The sequence below is a fragment of the Hoplias malabaricus genome, chromosome 3 (genome assembly GCF_029633855.1).
Source record: "Hoplias malabaricus isolate fHopMal1 chromosome 3, fHopMal1.hap1, whole genome shotgun sequence".
In the NCBI taxonomy this organism is placed as follows: domain Eukaryota; kingdom Metazoa; phylum Chordata; class Actinopteri; order Characiformes; family Erythrinidae; genus Hoplias; species Hoplias malabaricus.
Genome location: NC_089802.1, coordinates 13,169,941 through 13,186,868, shown reverse-complemented (window position 1 = coordinate 13,186,868; position 16,928 = coordinate 13,169,941). Strand labels below are relative to the sequence as shown.

Here is a 16,928-nt window from a genome sequence, read left to right as displayed (position 1 = left end):
AGACCATGAGGAGAGGCAAGGGAGCACCAAACATGGGACATTGACAGGTGGAAGTAAGTTTTATTCTCTGACAAGAAAAAATGATGGCTTCCAATGTTACTGGCATTACAAGGAGATCCCACTTGAGATGGTTTCTGCACGGCACAGTGTGGGGCTCCATCATGATTTGTGGTGCTTTTTCCCTCAGTGGAACAATGGAGCTTCAGGTTGTGCAGGGGCATGGAACAGCAGCTGGCTATGTGCAGATGTTGCAGTGGCCATCCCTCATGACATGAGTTTTTCAACAGGACAATGCTGAAGTTCACAATGCCCACCTGACCGAGGACTTGTTCTCCTGATCTAAATCAGATTGAGAACATTTGGGGATGGATGGCAAGGGAAGCTAACAAAAACCGACATCACTTCCAGACAGTGGATGTCCTTCGTGAAGCCATCTTCAACACTTGGAGCAACGTTCTCACTAACCTCCTGTAAACACTTGCATCAAGCATGCCTAAAATCCCTTAGTTTGACGTGGTCAACAGGAATGGTGGAGCTACTCATTACTGAGTCCTTTTTTTGACACTTTGATTTCTCTTTTGTGGTTTTTGTGAGCTATGGTCTTAAACTTTTGATCAGCTGATGAACAGCCTATTTCAGTTAAATTGTTGTTTTCAATAAACTGCCTGCTCAAAATCTTTTGTCTTGCTCCCATTTCTTCTTTTTGCATTGTGAAGCTCTGTTTAGAACCTTCTTAAGATCCAACAGTGCAAAATGCAAATTCCTTTTAACTGGTCTTAAGATTTTGATCAGGAGAGTATTTTTTTGTTGCTCACATGCCCCCTGCTCTCTCAAGTCTTCTCTTACTAAGGCTCCTTCATACATGCCCCATGCTCCCTCTTTTTTGACTGTCTCTTTCTCTCATACTTAACAATCCCTGTCCTTTCCCCTTCTTCTCTTCATCTTCAGTCTCCCTTGCTTTCTCTCTGCCTTTATAGTCAAAGTTGGAAGATGGATCTCTGGGCTAATGAAGTGCTATTTAACTCGGAGCCTCCATTGTTAAATATTTATCCTCGGCTAATGAGAGAGATTATCTTTGAGCGGCTCTGCTTCATGGAAGACAAAGAGGCCGCAATAAACCCCTCTCCTCCGAGGACTACATCTTCCATTGTTCTCATCCCTTCTTTCAGCTGCTCTCTTTCTCCCCAGACACCTTTGTCACGCCATCGCCCGGCTTTCACTAAGCGTCTTTAACAGTCTCAGAGAGGCCGCTCTATGTGGAGGGTAAACACAGCGCCATTGTCCAAATATTCCACTGTACATCAAACGAGCTTAAGTGAAGAACGTGTCAAAGCCTGCCATCCAAAGGTTAATGAGCTGTCGAAGTCTTACAGCTTAATGTTAGTCTGGGTTTAAAGCTCTCTGCAGGAGATGTTGTGTCAATATGTGGATGTGGTCCAAATTAACTTTGATCAAGGTCCTTGTACACAAGATTCTTCCCTTTGTGTATGAGTTAAGGTGGTTATAGTGAGCATGCTGCTTATGGCGTTTCAGAACAGTTTTTGATAGTTATGCCCAAACACCAGTGCCTTAGAATCAAGACAGTCTCAGTGCTGTCACAGTGTTCATCTGGTTATTGTTTTATAGTATTTTTCCCTTGTTTTTATTTTTTTTTTTTTTTGCAGTCATTCAATGCAGCTAACAGTGCCTCCAAACTCAAATCAGTACAGAATACAAACATAGCCCTTTTCTACCAAAGTGGAACCTGCTCAATTCCTGTTTGTAATCCAAATTTGGAATTTAAACTGGTTTGCCAACCTTAAAAATTGTTTTAAACTGGAACCAAAGAAATGTAGGTTCTTCTGTGTGAACCGTAAAGACATCCGCATGTCACACTAAAGAAGCTCTAGAAAGATCACAGAGCATCAAATAAAGTGCAGTGGAGCTTGACGGGCGTTTCAGCGTGTTTTATTTATATATAAAAAGGAAATAAAACTGAAAGCCGTTATCAGTGTGACATGAGGCATGTTGGCTACTTATCTCAGCTGTTCACAAGCTCTGTAGGATGGTTCAGAACTCTGCAACATTTACACACGCGTATGATACATCAGTATGATCTGAACTCGCTGTAAACTGGAAAACCCTTTACTCTTCTGACTTTATCTTTTTATCTTTGGCTCTGGTTCTAGTGTTGAATTCAGACACAGGGACATTGGAATTGAGAAACACTGCCACACCTGTTAATTACACTATATAGCCAAAAGGTTTGTAGACATGTATATGCCCAGTGTTTGTTCTGAAATGTATTAATAGGGAATCCCAGTGCTTTCACAAGCTTCATATTAATGCCCTTAGTTTCAGAACAAATGCTGTACTTTTGGCCTTGAAGTATAAGGGCAGGACAGATATGGATGTAAAATCATTAAATACGTCAGACTACAGCCTATGTGTCACCCTCTCAACCCTTAACCCATTCAGCACTTGATGAATTGCCTACCGTATGTTTTAAAGAATGGCTGTGTCAACTCTCAAGGAACCGGCCTTACAAACTACAGTCTGTGAACCAGAGCACTTGGCAGCCTCCTCTCTGCTGGATTTGTTGTCCTCACGTTACCTGCAGATAAAGTTTCAGCTGGAGGGCATCTGAAACTCCCTCCTCTCTCTGTAAAGCAGGGGAGACATTCCACAGCTCCACTGGCTTCCAGGAGCTGTTTAGAGCAGCACCCCATGGGCCAGTAACAGAGCCCTGGCTGTCTGTTGTCTGAGAGAGTGGAAACCACACACAAAACCTTCACATGTGAGATAATGGCACCTTAAACCAGAGCCAAGCGGAAGACTAAGCAGGAATCACCAGAGACAGTTTGGTGGAGCCAAGCCTCCACTTATAATTTAAAGAAGATATTTCTTTGACTGTGCTCTTACAGCGCTGCCTCAGAGCTCAACGCTGAACGGATCGAGTTGTGCTGTGTAAAACTCAGTGGAGCTGCACCGTAGTGCGCTCATGCCTCAGTGTGGACAGAAAGAGCAATACAGGCTTTATACAGTCACTAAGAGCACCGCTCAGCAAAGTCTTCTGAACTAACAACTTATCAGGCCCTCATCTGATAGCGAGCCCAGGCTAAATCTACCGTTATTGTTGGCAGGCAAAGCTAATCAATTTAAACGCTACCATCTGAACACACTGATGAAGCTAATTTCTTTAAATCACCCCCCACCCCCATATATTTGTCATGCAAAGGTATTTCATTTATTTATTTCTGAGATAAATTTCAGTAATGTCTCATTAAGACAGTGCCAGAGACTCCGAGGGAGCTTGTGCCTAATGCTGGGCCCGAGCCCGTGCTCACGGCAAGAGGCTTTTAAGCCATTACTTAACCAGACCTTGATGCAATTCCTGGCACAAACTTTGTAATTTCTCTATTCCCTTCTGGTTTGCTTTCAACATTGAGCATGAGTGGAGTCAGAAGGTGGTGTCCCAGATTGCTCTCCTTGGTATAATGGACTTTGCAGCCTGCTCTCTTTGAAGGTATTACAGTTCTCTGAAGGTTATGAGGTGCATGTTCACTCTACGTACATGCCTTTTCACACAAGAGGGACGACATTAATAAAAACGTACCCCATACTAAATATACCACTGAACCTGATCCCACTTATGCTTCAGTTGTTTCCACATTCATGTTCTGTGATGTAGACTCTAAAGCCACGCATGCATGTATGCAACGTTCACTTTTTCCAGTCATACCTGAAAGACTATATGAGGGATGATGATGATTATGAGATGGTGTGAGTGGAGCTATATTAAGGTCTCTGGGCATACGCTTCTAGCCATGACAGGTCAGGAGAGGGGTGTGATCTGGAGATTTAGTGCTTATGGGGTTGAGATCAGAGAATGTGTGGTAAATCTAATGGAAAAATCAGCAGATGGACCATATTCGTTTCTCAATGGGGGGTCTGAGTGGTCTCTGTTTTCTTACCGTGTTCCCAGGAGAAATACTTGAGGCTTTTAGCTTCAGAGTTTACAGAAAGGTTAGGAGGGTGAAGTACAGTTCAGAGCACAATCTCGCTCCCTACAGAGGTTACTGTGTTTATTGGCTTTTAGTTATGACAGGATGGCATCTAGCGGTGAATGCAGCTGAAGTGCTTCTTAGCAGTGCACACATTTCAAGTCCCTGCTGTAGCGGGCAGTCTGTGGCGAGGGTTACCTGAGAATTTATCATGCCACTTGCTCAAAGGGAAAGTAAGTTGTCCTGCGCTGTAATTATTTTTTAAAACGGGTGGAAGGTGGGGAAGCTTTGTAGCTATCAAACCTGTTTTTGGTCCTGAGAGATAAGGACAGTAAACTGTCAGAAAAACTCACTGTGGTGGTAGCTTTAGTTGTCTCTGTGGTGGTTCTCTCAAGGGTACATTTTCTGTACTCTTAGTTAGGGATCATAATTTGTACCCTTATTCTATTAGAACTGTGGATTTTAAAATTGTGTTGATTTCATACACCCCATTTCATCTCCAGGATATCTAATGTACAGTTAGAGAACACAACTGGATTTTAAACAAATGTTGCACCTTCAAAAGGTACAGTTAGACTGTACCTTTAGTGACCAACAATGTATCATACCTTTTTTTTTTGTTTTTGTTTTTTTAAGAGTGTATATTGGGTGGCGTAGCAGGTAGTGTCGCAGTCACACAGCCATGGACCTGGAGGTTGTGGGTTCAATTCCCGCTCCGGGTGACTGTCTGTGAGGAGTTGGTGTGTTCTCTCCGTGTCTGCGTGGGTTTCCTCCGGGTGACTGTCGGTGAGGAGTTGGTGTGTTCTCCTCAAAAGTGTCCGTAGGTGTGTATGTGTGTGTCTGTGTTGCCCTGTGAAAGACTGGCGCCCCCTCCAGGGTGTATTCCCGCCTTGCGCCCAATGATTCCAGGTAGGCTCTGGACCCACTGCGACCCTGAACTGGATAAGCCCCAGGTGAGCAAGCCAAGGGCGCCCGAGAAAAGGAAAAACTCCTTCAGCTGAGGAAGAAACCTTGGGAGGAACAAAGGCTCACAATGGGGGACCTATCCTCCAACTAAGTGAGGAACCTTTTGTGGATCTGCACATGTTGTGGTCAATTCAGTGTTAAAGACCACTTCCCTATTCCAACTCAGCCCAAATTTTGCACAAGAAAACTCCGGTTTTGTTGGTGTGTTGGTGCTGGGGATCACTAGACTATGTTGGACCCTCCAATATCACAGTGAAAACACACACCCCTGGGCTAGAGCATTGTTTCTCATGCTGAGTGAATCTAAGTTTAGTTTTAGTTATTCATTAAATTCACTTTCCTTTGTCTCCTTTTCTCCCCTCTCTCCATCTTTTCCTCTTTCTTCTCTCTGCTAACAGGTGGGTGCTATGCATCCTTCACTTTGTCAGTGCAGCCATTGCTGAGACATACACACCCCACCAGAGGAACGCAGCAGAGCGAGACCAACCAGCCATGGACTGACACCAAGAAGCAGATTCTTCTGAAGCCTGCTCCATTTTCCTGAAGCTGGTTCTAGCACGGAAGAGAGCAGCGGCGAGCCTGTCGCCGGATATGGGGGCCATGGTCACCTAGACTGAACTTTGGTGTCTTAGGCAAGCTTCAGCCCTACTTCAGTTCCCATTTTCTTCTTCTTTCACATATCCCTCTCTGTGGCCATTCTGCCTTTGAATTGTCCCCTCTGTCCAGGCCCTGCTAGCCATGGCTGGTGTGAGGAAGCTGGCCCGGGCCGTCCGGCAGCAGGGCCTCCACCGCCTGGTTATGGCACTTATCCTCTTCTGCCTGTTGTCCATGGCCTACCTGGCTTACCATGTCAGTGCCGGCCCCAAGATCAAAGAGGCTCCTCCGCTGCCTCTGGGGGACTGTGTGGCTGCAGCTCCGGTCAGTGGCAGTCAGAGGGCACCTCTGTTTCTGCCATCCCAGGTGAGCCAGAGGCGGCAGGTGTTGAGAACCATGGACACTGCACGAACCGACCCTGTGGTCCTTCTGTTTGTGGAGAGCATTTATTCCCAACTGGGCCAGGAAATAGTGGCCATCTTGGAGTCTAGCCGCTTCCGATACCGCACAGAAATTGCACCAGCTAAAGGTGACATGCCCCCTCTGGCCTGGCGGGGAAGAGGCCGCTATGCTTTAATTATCTACGAAAACCTGCTCAAGTATGTCAATCTGGACTCCTGGAACAGGCAACTGTTGGACAAATACTGCCAAGACTATGGTGTAGGTCTCATAGGCTTCTACCGCGCCAATGAGAACTCACCTTCCAGTGCCCAACTCAGAGGATTCCCACTTTTCCTGCGCTCCAACCTGCCGCTGTGGGACTGCCGCATCAACCCAGCTGCCCCACTCCTCTACATCACAAGGCCCAGTGAATTAGAGCCTGGACCCCTGCCCGCAGACAACTGGACCACCTTCCTGTCCAATCATAGCACTTATGAACCTGTCCTTTTGGCCAGTCCCAGACCTGCTGAGCCACCAACGCACTCTCTCCTGCAGAGGACTTTGTTAGCTACTGTAATGCAAGACCTAGGCCTTCATGATGGGATCCAGCGTGTGCTCTTCGGTGGGAGTCTGTCTTTCTGGCTTCACAAACTGCTGTTCGTAGATGCTGTGGGATATTTGACGGGCAGACGGCTCAGCCTGTCACTGGACAGATTTCTGCTTGTAGACGTGGATGACATCTTTGTGGGAAAGGAGGGAACACGCATGAAGGTAGCTGACGTAGAGGTGAGAAACCTGCATATGCTCATACTTAGCATTACTACAGCTGAGAACATCTTACAGTTGATTAATCTAGGCCTGTGCAGTGCCCAGTGACTGTTATTGTGTTACTGCTTTTAAATTTGTAAGATCATCATTTACCTCTAGTTAAAACATATCTTTAAAATGTTTTAATTTATTAATGTATTTCATATGTTGAGGCCTGGTATGGTGTTGGACAAACAAAGAGTTTATTCTGAGTTACCCGTCCCATTTGAAGATGAAGTGGATGCAGTTTAAGAAAGAAAGAATATGAAATAGGCAGATTTGGTTTCTGAGGTGAGAGTGCGGTTAGTAGAGATAGAAGTTAGGGGATTCATATGAAAGTCTGCCAGATCCTTGTTTGCTGAATTTGGATTTAGATGCAGTGTGTTAAGGGAAGCCTTGAAGTAATTGTCTTAAGCTGAAAGAGCAAGTCAGTGGTTGTGGATAATGGCATAGGTGGTTGGGAAAGTGTAGTAAGTGGTTGATTGCACTTGTGTAGCACTGAGGGAATTTTTAGATGGAAATGAAATTGGTGATGTACCACAAGAAGTTCATATGGTCCTGGTGGCACAGCATGCATTAACAGTACCAGTGTGGCTAGTACAGTCACCAGGGAGGCCGATGTGGATCTACATATAGACTGAAGAAAAAAATTGGTGTGTAAAATAAGCTTTCTAAGGGGGTGAGTCTGAGATGTCGTGGGCTTAATTCAGCGGAACACATGTGAAAGGAACTGATTATTTGATGGTGGCATGGTGGTGCAGCAGGTAATCACACATCTCTGAGGACCTGGAGGTTTTGGGTTCGAATCCTGCTCCGGGTGACTGTCTGTTAGGAGTTGGTGTGTTCTCCCTGTGTCCGTGTGGGTTTCCTCCGGGTGCTCCGGTTTCCTCCCACAGTTCAAAAACACACGTTGGTAGTTGGATTGGCGACTCAAAAGTTGTCCGTAGGTGTGAGTGAATGTGTGAGTGTGTTGCCCTGTGAAGGACTGGCGCCCCCTCCAGGATGTATTCCCGCCTTGCGCCCAATGATTCCAGGTAGGCTCTGGACCCACCACGACCCTGAACTGGATAAGCGCTTACAGATAATGAATGAATGAATGAATGCTTATTTGATGCCCCAGTGAAAGTTTTGTGGGTACTTAAGTACATGTAAAGATAGTATGTTGGCTGTGTAGTGCAGGGTTTAGTCATCCTGTATAATTCTAACATGCCAACAATATGAAAACATGAAGTTTTCTGACAAATAAACATAAGTAATTATATAAACTTGTGATGTGATTTCCTCTATTAATACATTTTGCTTAATAGAAAATATTTGGCCCACTTTATGGCCCATAACTATATTACCAGCACTGATTTGTATAACCTAGCATTACTTCCGCTCACATTCTGCAACAGCAGTGCAATGAAGACAATGAAAGGAATAAAGAAATATTTCTAGACTTAATGCTCCAATATTTCCTATAACTTACTGCAGTCTGTCAAAAAGATTTTGTGCATCTTATGAACTTTACAGAGCATTAAAGAGCTTTTGATTTTATGTACATTAACTCATCTTCTTAATTTTTAAGTAATCACTGGACCCTTAATATTTATATCTGAATTATATCAATCTAAATGTAACTCCTTTCATGTCGAATGGAATTCCCTGCACTATATTTAACGGGGAAATTTTAAAGGATGCAATTGTGCATTAAAAAAAGAACAATGACCAACTGTCTCCACTAAATAGGTCATCTGCAATAACATATTCACACTGCATATTTCTTCATTCTAAATTCCCTTTCAGAGCAGCTCATTGGCTGCGCTCCCTGGCTCTCGCATGGCTGAGATGGAGCTAATGAATTAGCATGGATAATGTGGGTTGGGGGTTGTGTTCTGTCTGCTGCTCCTCTGAGTGGGTGATGATTATAGGAGCAAAGGGAGAACTCTCACTCTTTCCCTGTCTGTGCCCCAAACCCCCTTCACTGGAGGCTAGCACCAGGCTAATGAGGCTGGCTTACTTTTTTAATATTCCCAGATAAGTTTTCACGGGTGGTTCAGCCTGACCCACCACACCAACCGCCACTGAGCCCGAGGGTTTACGTCTCTCTTTTCCTCCCTTTCTTCCTCACCCCTCAGATCTGTTTTCCCCCGCTGGTTATGTTCAGTCTTACCACCCCCCCCCCCCCCCCCCCCCACAACCGTCCCAGTCTTTGTGCTCTACTTTACTTTGAGACTGACATTCTTTGTTTTGTGCACCATTTTCTATACTTTGGAATGATATTTACTTGGTGTAACTCTTCTTATGAATCCTGTATATGGATTTATGGGGTGTTATGTGGCATACAGACGTCCTTACAATGTCTGTCATAGGCTTATATTGTCACTTTTTGTACATGGATGTAAATACAAAACAACACTTGATGAAAAATATGAAATAACGTGCTTGTGCTTATGTATGTAGTTTTCCAAGATTATGCCAGGCATTATTAGATATTATTACAATACGCTGTGAGGCATTGTAAGTGTAAGGTTTTATGTACAACATGTATAATGCCTAATGAAATAGGGAGTGTTACCAGGAGCCTCTCTGCATTTCCTTAATTCTCAGATCCACAAGGTGGAAAGGTGGAGATGAAAAGATGATTTTTCTGTGAAAATAAAGAATATTTCCTTCTCAGAGTAGACATTTAAATAATCGGTTTCTACTGAGGTCCCTCTTTATTCGCTGAGTGTAACACCAAAGACCTAAATAGACACATTTTCTCTGCTTTATTGAGAGTGTCATGTGTGTAATCAGCTGAGATAACATGATTGTTCTGTCCAGGCTCTGCTCCAAACTCAGACCAAGCTCCGCTCCCTTGTCCCCAATTTCACTTTTAACTTGGGCTTCTCTGGAAAGTTCTTTCACACAGGTACATAGTTTGGTTCATTTTTGCTGTAAAATAGTTAAAGTGAAGTAAAACTAATACAATACAGAAAGACACCAGAAGATACGCTGTATATACACTGTATGTAGACAACCCTCGTGATTAGTGAATTAGTTACTGTTGCTGATCTAGATGTTCAAATATGCAACTGTTAACTTCCACGAAGTGTTATGAATTAGTTGTGTATGTATGAAGTTGTAGAGCAGTATTTATATTATATATGTTTTTTTTCCTGCAGTTGCAGCAAGATTACAACAAGATTTTATTTACTTCATTATTGCTCTCATCTTTGGCATTAGTGTTGATCTCTCCCTCTCGCTCTCGCTCTCGCTCTGCTGTGTGGTATTGTTCAGGTACTGATGAAGAAGATGAAGGGGACGACACCTTACTCAGACACAGACAGGAGTTCTGGTGGTTTCCTCACATGTGGAGCCACATGCAGCCGCACCTCTTCCACAACGTCAGTGTGCTCGCAGAACAAATGAGACTCAACAAGCAGTTTGCACAGGTTAGCCAGAGCCCTCTCACAGGGCATCCATTTCTGAAACACACTGTACAGCAATTGATGAAATGTTGCTGGATTATAATTTCTAGTGGAATGGCTTACTCTGCGAGAATAGAGCTGTTATCTGTGTCTGTCGCTTCATTTCTCTGCTTCTGCTCTGCTTTAGGAGCATGGCATCCCCACAGACATGGGCTATGCTGTAGCCCCTCATCACTCCGGAGTGTATCCTGTTCACACTCAGCTGTATCAGGCCTGGAAGAGTGTGTGGGGCATTACTGTGACTAGCACAGAGGAATATCCCCATCTCAGACCTGCACGATTCCGCAGAGGCTTCATCCACAGCGGCATACAGGTCTACACACACACACACACACACTCCTAAATACATATAATTAATGGCAACATTTTAATAAATAATCAAATCAAAATAGTACAAAATAAATATATAATAAGTAATTATTAATGAAAATTAATGTAATGAATACAACATATAGATATATAATTAATAAAATAGGTGTGTTTTATTAAATGTAATATCTAAACTAATAGCTTGACTGGTTATTTTGTATTGGCTAATACTTAGTGTGTTTTCTCTTTGTCAGGTTCTCCCACGGCAGACTTGTGGGCTCTTCACACACACCATCTTCTATAAGGATTACCCAGGAGGTCCTCAAGAACTGGACAAGAGCATCCGCGGGGGAGAGCTGTTTCTTACTGTCCTGCTGAACCCGGTCAGTCCAGAGTCTCTAATGCTCATATAATCTCAGTTACTCATCCTGTAGCTTATCGTACACTGTGTTCTTGCTCCGTCTCCCACCCTTAGGTCAGCATATTTATGACCCATCTCTCTAACTATGGAAATGACCGCTTGGGCCTGTACACTTTTGAGTCTCTGGTGAAATTTGTGCAGTGCTGGACTCACCTGCGTTTACAGACTCTACCCCCTGTCCGCCTGGCTGAGAAATACTTCCGCATATTCCCTGATGAGAGAGACCCCCTGTGGCAGGTTTGTGCTATTACACAATGTTTGTTGGTGCCTTGGCTCTTTGGTCCTGTATACGTTACTGCGATTTCTAAGCTGCTGAAATATGTGCCTTTTCCCTTTAATTCTGACAACAATGATCCAGCGAATATGATTTCTACCAACAGAATCCATGTCATGATAAAAGGCATAAAGACATCTGGTCTAAAGAGAAGACCTGTGACAGACTGCCCAAGTTTCTGGTTATTGGCCCTCAGAAGACGGGTAACACTTCGTATATTTAGTGTTGTTTATTTCAGTTTTATATGTGTTACTGGAACATTTGCGAGAAATACAGCAGCTCCATAATTGTTCTTAATGTCTCCCTCCTGCGGCAGGATCTACTGCTTTGCACGCATTTCTCTCCCTCCACCCGGCCATCACCGCCAGCTTCTCTAGCCCCATTACCTTCGAGGAGGTGCAGTTCTTCAGTGGACCAAACTATCTACGTGGGATTGACTGGTAAATACAGAGTCTTGCATTGCACCAGCCTCAAACCTTGTATCAGTACACTGTCATGAATAGATAAGTGGTTTATATTATTATTATTATTATATGCTACACAGAAATAGCACAAATAAATAAAATATATTATATGAGTGAATAGATGATGACAGATAGTTCAAGATGCTGGGGAAGTTTCAGTAGGTTTGAGGCAGATGGATATTCAGGCCATGGGAATGAATAATATATTCATTCATTATCTGTAAGCGCTTATCCAGTTCAGGGTCATGGTGGGTCCAGAGTCTACCTGGAATCATTGGGCGCAAGGCGGGAATACACCCTGGAGGGGGCGCCAGTCCTTCACAGAGCAACACAGACACACACATTCACTCACACCTACGGACACTTTTGAGTCGCCAATCCACCTACCAACGTGTGTTTTTGGGCTGTGGGAGGAAACCGGAGCACCCGGAGGAAACCCACGCAGACACAGGGGCAGCATATAAAGATAATTAATAAGGGCCATGAACTTATACGAGAAATATGGTATTGTTTTATGACATTAGAGATATAACGTGTGTGAGTTATATGATCTTCTGTTGTAATTCATTGACATGTATTTGATTTAAATGATATATTGATATGACAAAAATATATATAGCACTCTGTAAGAAACAGCCAAAACTAAATTTAATGAACTGAAATAATATAAACTTGTAGTGTGCTGAATTTCTGTCATTTTATCAGGTCACATCATCCCTCTGGCTGAATAGTGCAATCATTTCTTTTTTCTTTTACTCCTTCAGGTACATGGACTTTTTCCCAATGCCCTCTAATGTGAGCACAGACTTCCTGTTTGAGAAGAGCGCTAATTATTTTGACACAGAGGCCGTGCCTAAAAGAGCTGCTGCTCTGCTTCCCAGAGCCAAAATCATCACCATCCTCATCAACCCTGCAGACAGAGCATACTCCTGGTACCAGGTATGTGCATGTGCACAGCGTTGTTCAACCTAGTCTCTGTCTGACACATGAGATTAAATCTGTAGACTCCAAACACCCTTATAAGAGAAGTCAGCAGACAAGGACACAAGCTAAAATGTTTATAAATGGTAATTGACTGATAAAAAGTTGAAAAAGCCTTAATATCTTCACTGCTGTTTGCAATCACAGACCTTCTTCCTTTCTCTCACTGTACTGTCATTGTTTATACACACACACACACACAGCTATTTCTCTCTCTCTCTCAGCATCAGAGGGCTCATCAGGATCCTGTAGCTCTGAACTACACTTTTCAGCAGGTGATCTCTGCGAGCTCCTTGTCTCCTGCACCACTGCTCACTCTGCACCGCCGCTGCTTGCAGCCAGGATACTACAGCAGCCATCTAGAACACTGGCTCCAGTACTACCAACCCAACCAGGTACACACACACACACACACACACACACACACACACACACACCTATACACCTACATGCATACATGTATCAGCCATAACATTAAAATGAGAATAATCAACAACCCAAATAATTACTGCTTGAGCCCTGACTGTCAAGGATGCAGAGCAACAGATAAGCATGTCAATTTAGAACTACGAAGTGCACCTGTTGTTAGCTGGACTCAACACCCACACACACTTACCCAACAGGACCAAATAAAAGCCTGTTATTTTCCTTAATCTGACCTCAAATCCACTCTTAAAACCGTGATGGTGTCTTTCATTCTGCTCTTTAGCTTCTGATTGTGGATGGACTCCAGCTGCGTTCAAACCCTATCCAGGTGATGGACAGCGTTCAGAAATTTCTGGGAGTCACACCCTTCAACTACACTCAGGCACTAATGTAAGAATGGCCACTACTGGAGCCCACACTGGACAATGATGTGGTTAAAATGATTTCCATTTAAGAATTCTGTTTCATACGGTTAGACTAGTCGTGTTTCCTCAGGTTGCCATGATGTTGGTGTTAGTAGCCCGTGGGCATGTGTGTGTGTTTGTGTGTGTAGGTTTGATGAGAGTAAAGGGTTCTGGTGTCAGAGGCTGGACGCTGGCCGGACACGGTGCCTGGGAAAGAGCAAAGGCCGAAAATATCCAGATATGAGCCCCGAGGTAATCATCTTTCCTTCTGCGTTAATATTTTATATTCCATTTTAGACGATGAAGGCTGTAAGACCACATTCATTTAAAACACAACTCTGTTATTAGACTTCATCTATCACTTTAATGGGCTCTTTGTGAAGTTGAGAATAGATGAGCACCAAATGGGATCTGTTCTCTTCTTTACTCTCTTTTATTAGTATTGAAATGATATTATCAACTGGATTAATTACACTGCTAGAAGCACTTAGCATTGATATCTACATTGTGTTTATTCAACAGTGAATTAAAGTGCTTAAGAGTGAACAGAAGAGAAGACAGTTGCTGTAAAATAAAGTAGGACAGAGGCTTAGTGTAATACGGGACTGCTTGTTTATGCAGAGAGAGATTATCAGTACGAAAAAAACGTGCTCAAGATTTCAAATTTGTATCTGGAATTCAGACAAGAGATTTGTCTTCTCCAGTGTGAACTGTCTTATGTTCGTGCATGCTGTTTGCTGTTTGTTATGGACTCATAGTACTTGCAGTTGACCAGTTGTGTGTTTGCGTGTTGTCCAGTCTCGGGCCTTCCTCTCGGAACACTACAGAGAGCAGAACGTGGAGCTGTTGCGGCTGCTGAAGCGATTGGGTCAACCTCTGCCTTCCTGGCTCAGAGATGAACTACACAACTCTAGCTGGAGCTGACACCCGAACAGATCCCAAACAGATCCACAGCTAGAAGGCTGCTTTGTAGCAGAGAAAACAGCGCCCCTGTGTGACCAGAGGAGAGAGCACAGCTGCCCCCGCGCTAGCCTCTACACTCTGTGGACTTCAAGCCAAGCGGAGTGGCGCCCAGGGGTCCGTAAGAACCCAGGTTTCTGAAGGTTTGAATCAGAGGAAAAGGGGACCTCAATGATGAGTCTGTGAGGAGGACTGTATACTTTAATTTAATTGCCAGAATAAGGACATCAGAGCTCAGTAGCGGCGTTGTGGTCATGGACACGGGAGCTTATTATTTGCATTGTGGGAAATGGAGTTTCACAATGTATTCTCAATAACTATGAACTGGTGCCATCTCAAATACGCAAACAGCCTTTGGGAAATTAGGTTCTCAAGAGGGAGTGGGAACACTTAGCTCAGTGGATGTGAAGGAATTAGCTGGCCCAGGCTGGTCTTAATGAGTGTGTTTAATTCTGCCAAGCAGAGTGGTGTATGAAAATATGTTGCTTAAGATATTCCAACAGTCGCCTGACTCTTCAAATAATAATGGTCTGGAATTAATTTCATGTCAGAGTCCTACAACCTAATTACTGCAACATTCCAGAATACACAGACGTCTCACTTTTAAACACCATGTCGATCACGGTTTAGGTTAAACGTTTTGGCTCCTGGAAATTGTACTGGAACTTTGTGGATGTCTCTGAGCTTGGCTGCATATTAAATTCAGCTGGACAACCTCCTCACAGTGGAAGTGCCTACACAGAAGAGTGGTGTCTCGTTTCAGTATTTTTTAAACATGCCCTTTGCCAGTTTTAAACCAGCACTCAGATATATTTTAGATGTTATTTCTACGGGTGTTTTATTTCTTTTTTTTACCCAGTTCTCTTTGCAGTTTTAGTTGTTGCCATTTCCTCCCATTACCTAGGTCTTCCCAAAGTACACAGCCCCAGCAAACTTCCTCCAAGACGTTTTGCAGCTGCCAAAGCAGATGGACAAGTCTCCATGTGCTCAACTGGGAACTCTAAATTTGTGAATGAAACTTTGGCTACACGCTAAGGATCAAATTAGGGTGTAGGGTAGTGCCTTTATTTTGGCGGTGTTAGTCATGTAGCCCTTAGCATGCCAACTACCAAACCAGAAAGAATAGTCATGTATTCAAATGGAGTAGTTTATGAACTAAAGACCAGTAAATCAAATATTAATGTTTTAAAATATTAAGCATTTAATATTACTCTACTGCTAAACTGATTAGTCTATGTTTTTTATGTAAGTCCGGTCGTTTCAGGGCAAGATCTGCTGCTGGAGCAGACAATGGTGTTCACTCAGTCCTTCAGCCTTCCAAAGGTTCATCCAACAAACTTCACTTGAGCTAATAATTGTAAATGACTGGCCTCTCACATGACATCAGGTAAACCCCAGAGTCCAAGTAGTGAGGGCATGTTAAAACAGGTATTGAAACAGACTGTGAAAGCCATGCCAATGACCAGCTCTGCTTAATAACTGGTAAAAAGGTCGTGTTTCCAAGCTCCTCAAGACTGTGCCAAACTTCTAATGGAGCTTTTTGAGGGAGGAATCTGCCAAAAAAAAAAAAAAAAAAAAGAGATATACATTGTGATTCAGAGATGTTTTTCGTTTCCATTGAGGGAGTCTGTGTAAGATTGTGTATGTGTGCGTTAGTCGAAGTTAGTTGCAGTGGCTCAGCTGTATATCACCTTACAGTAGTATGATCTGTTGTCTTTTGGTCAAATCTGGTTGGAAAAAAACCCACATCTGCAAATAAAGGCACAAAATGGCAGCTGAACGTGTGGAGTTTCCTCTTTCTTGTGGTGCGCTTGTGAGATGTGCAGAGAGCAAAGGGAGCCTGCTTTATCAGATTTGGGGGAGAGAAAAGTGTTTGATAAATCACTGCGCTTAAACCACTCGTCATCCATTTCAGAGCACAGGACCCTGGTGGGCAACAACAGCAAGCGCAGCCTTTAAATAAGCCTCTGCTGATCCTCTGGGAGCCACCAGACTGTGGCTGAGTATTCATTGTGGACAAAAGGAATCTAGCTGTTAATATGAAGTAAATTGAATGTATTTTTACCACAAGTAAAAAGAGGTTTATTATTATTTTTATAATACATTACACTGGTGTTGTTAATGTATACTGCTGCTCACCAAAGGAATACATGCATCTGCACAACAGATAGGGAAAAAAATGATTATATTCCAAGTCATTTTGGAGTAAATATCCATTCATCATGAATTTCCACACAATGGGAAGGACAGCTGCTGTGTTCAAATGATGCAATAAACTAAAAAGCCACAACTATGAAGACACTTTTATTTCTTTGGAGAGCAACAGCATCATTCAAAGGGGAAACCAGGGCTGGATGACTCTCCTCTTTGCTGTGTTTCCTCGGCCCTGCTACAGACAAATAAACCAACTCAACAAATGAAAGCATAAGTTTGTTTAAACCAGTTTTATCCAATCATTAATGGGATTATTGCATTAGTGACTTCTTTAAAAACCTCATAAATC

At 43.3% G+C, this 16,928-nt stretch overlaps 1 protein-coding gene across 5 annotated transcripts in view; it reads left to right on the top strand.

Moving 5' to 3' along the window:
- The window catches only part of ndst2b (N-deacetylase/N-sulfotransferase (heparan glucosaminyl) 2b), an 82,813-nt gene extending 66,621 nt beyond the window's left edge, over nt 1-16,192 (top strand). For 3 of the 5 annotated variants that reach the window (XM_066665400.1, XM_066665399.1, XM_066665401.1), the window contains 13 exons: nt 5,348-6,710; nt 9,540-9,627; nt 9,996-10,150; nt 10,314-10,499; nt 10,750-10,878; nt 10,971-11,153; nt 11,297-11,393; nt 11,507-11,630; nt 12,419-12,593; nt 12,839-13,030; nt 13,345-13,451; nt 13,615-13,717; nt 14,264-16,192. In XM_066665400.1, the coding sequence (XP_066521497.1) occupies nt 5,688-6,710; nt 9,540-9,627; nt 9,996-10,150; nt 10,314-10,499; nt 10,750-10,878; nt 10,971-11,153; nt 11,297-11,393; nt 11,507-11,630; nt 12,419-12,593; nt 12,839-13,030; nt 13,345-13,451; nt 13,615-13,717; nt 14,264-14,389 (2,688 nt within the window). In that variant the 5' untranslated portion in view covers nt 5,348-5,687 and the 3' untranslated portion in view covers nt 14,390-16,192. Of the gene's footprint in view, nt 1-4,953; nt 5,041-5,347; nt 6,711-9,539; nt 9,628-9,995; nt 10,151-10,313; nt 10,500-10,749; nt 10,879-10,970; nt 11,154-11,296; nt 11,394-11,506; nt 11,631-12,418; nt 12,594-12,838; nt 13,031-13,344; nt 13,452-13,614; nt 13,718-14,263 lie in introns of those variants that run through there. The other 2 variants (XM_066665402.1, XM_066665403.1) reach the window with 2 other exon arrangements.
- The last annotated feature ends 736 nt before the right edge of the window (nt 16,193-16,928 follow it).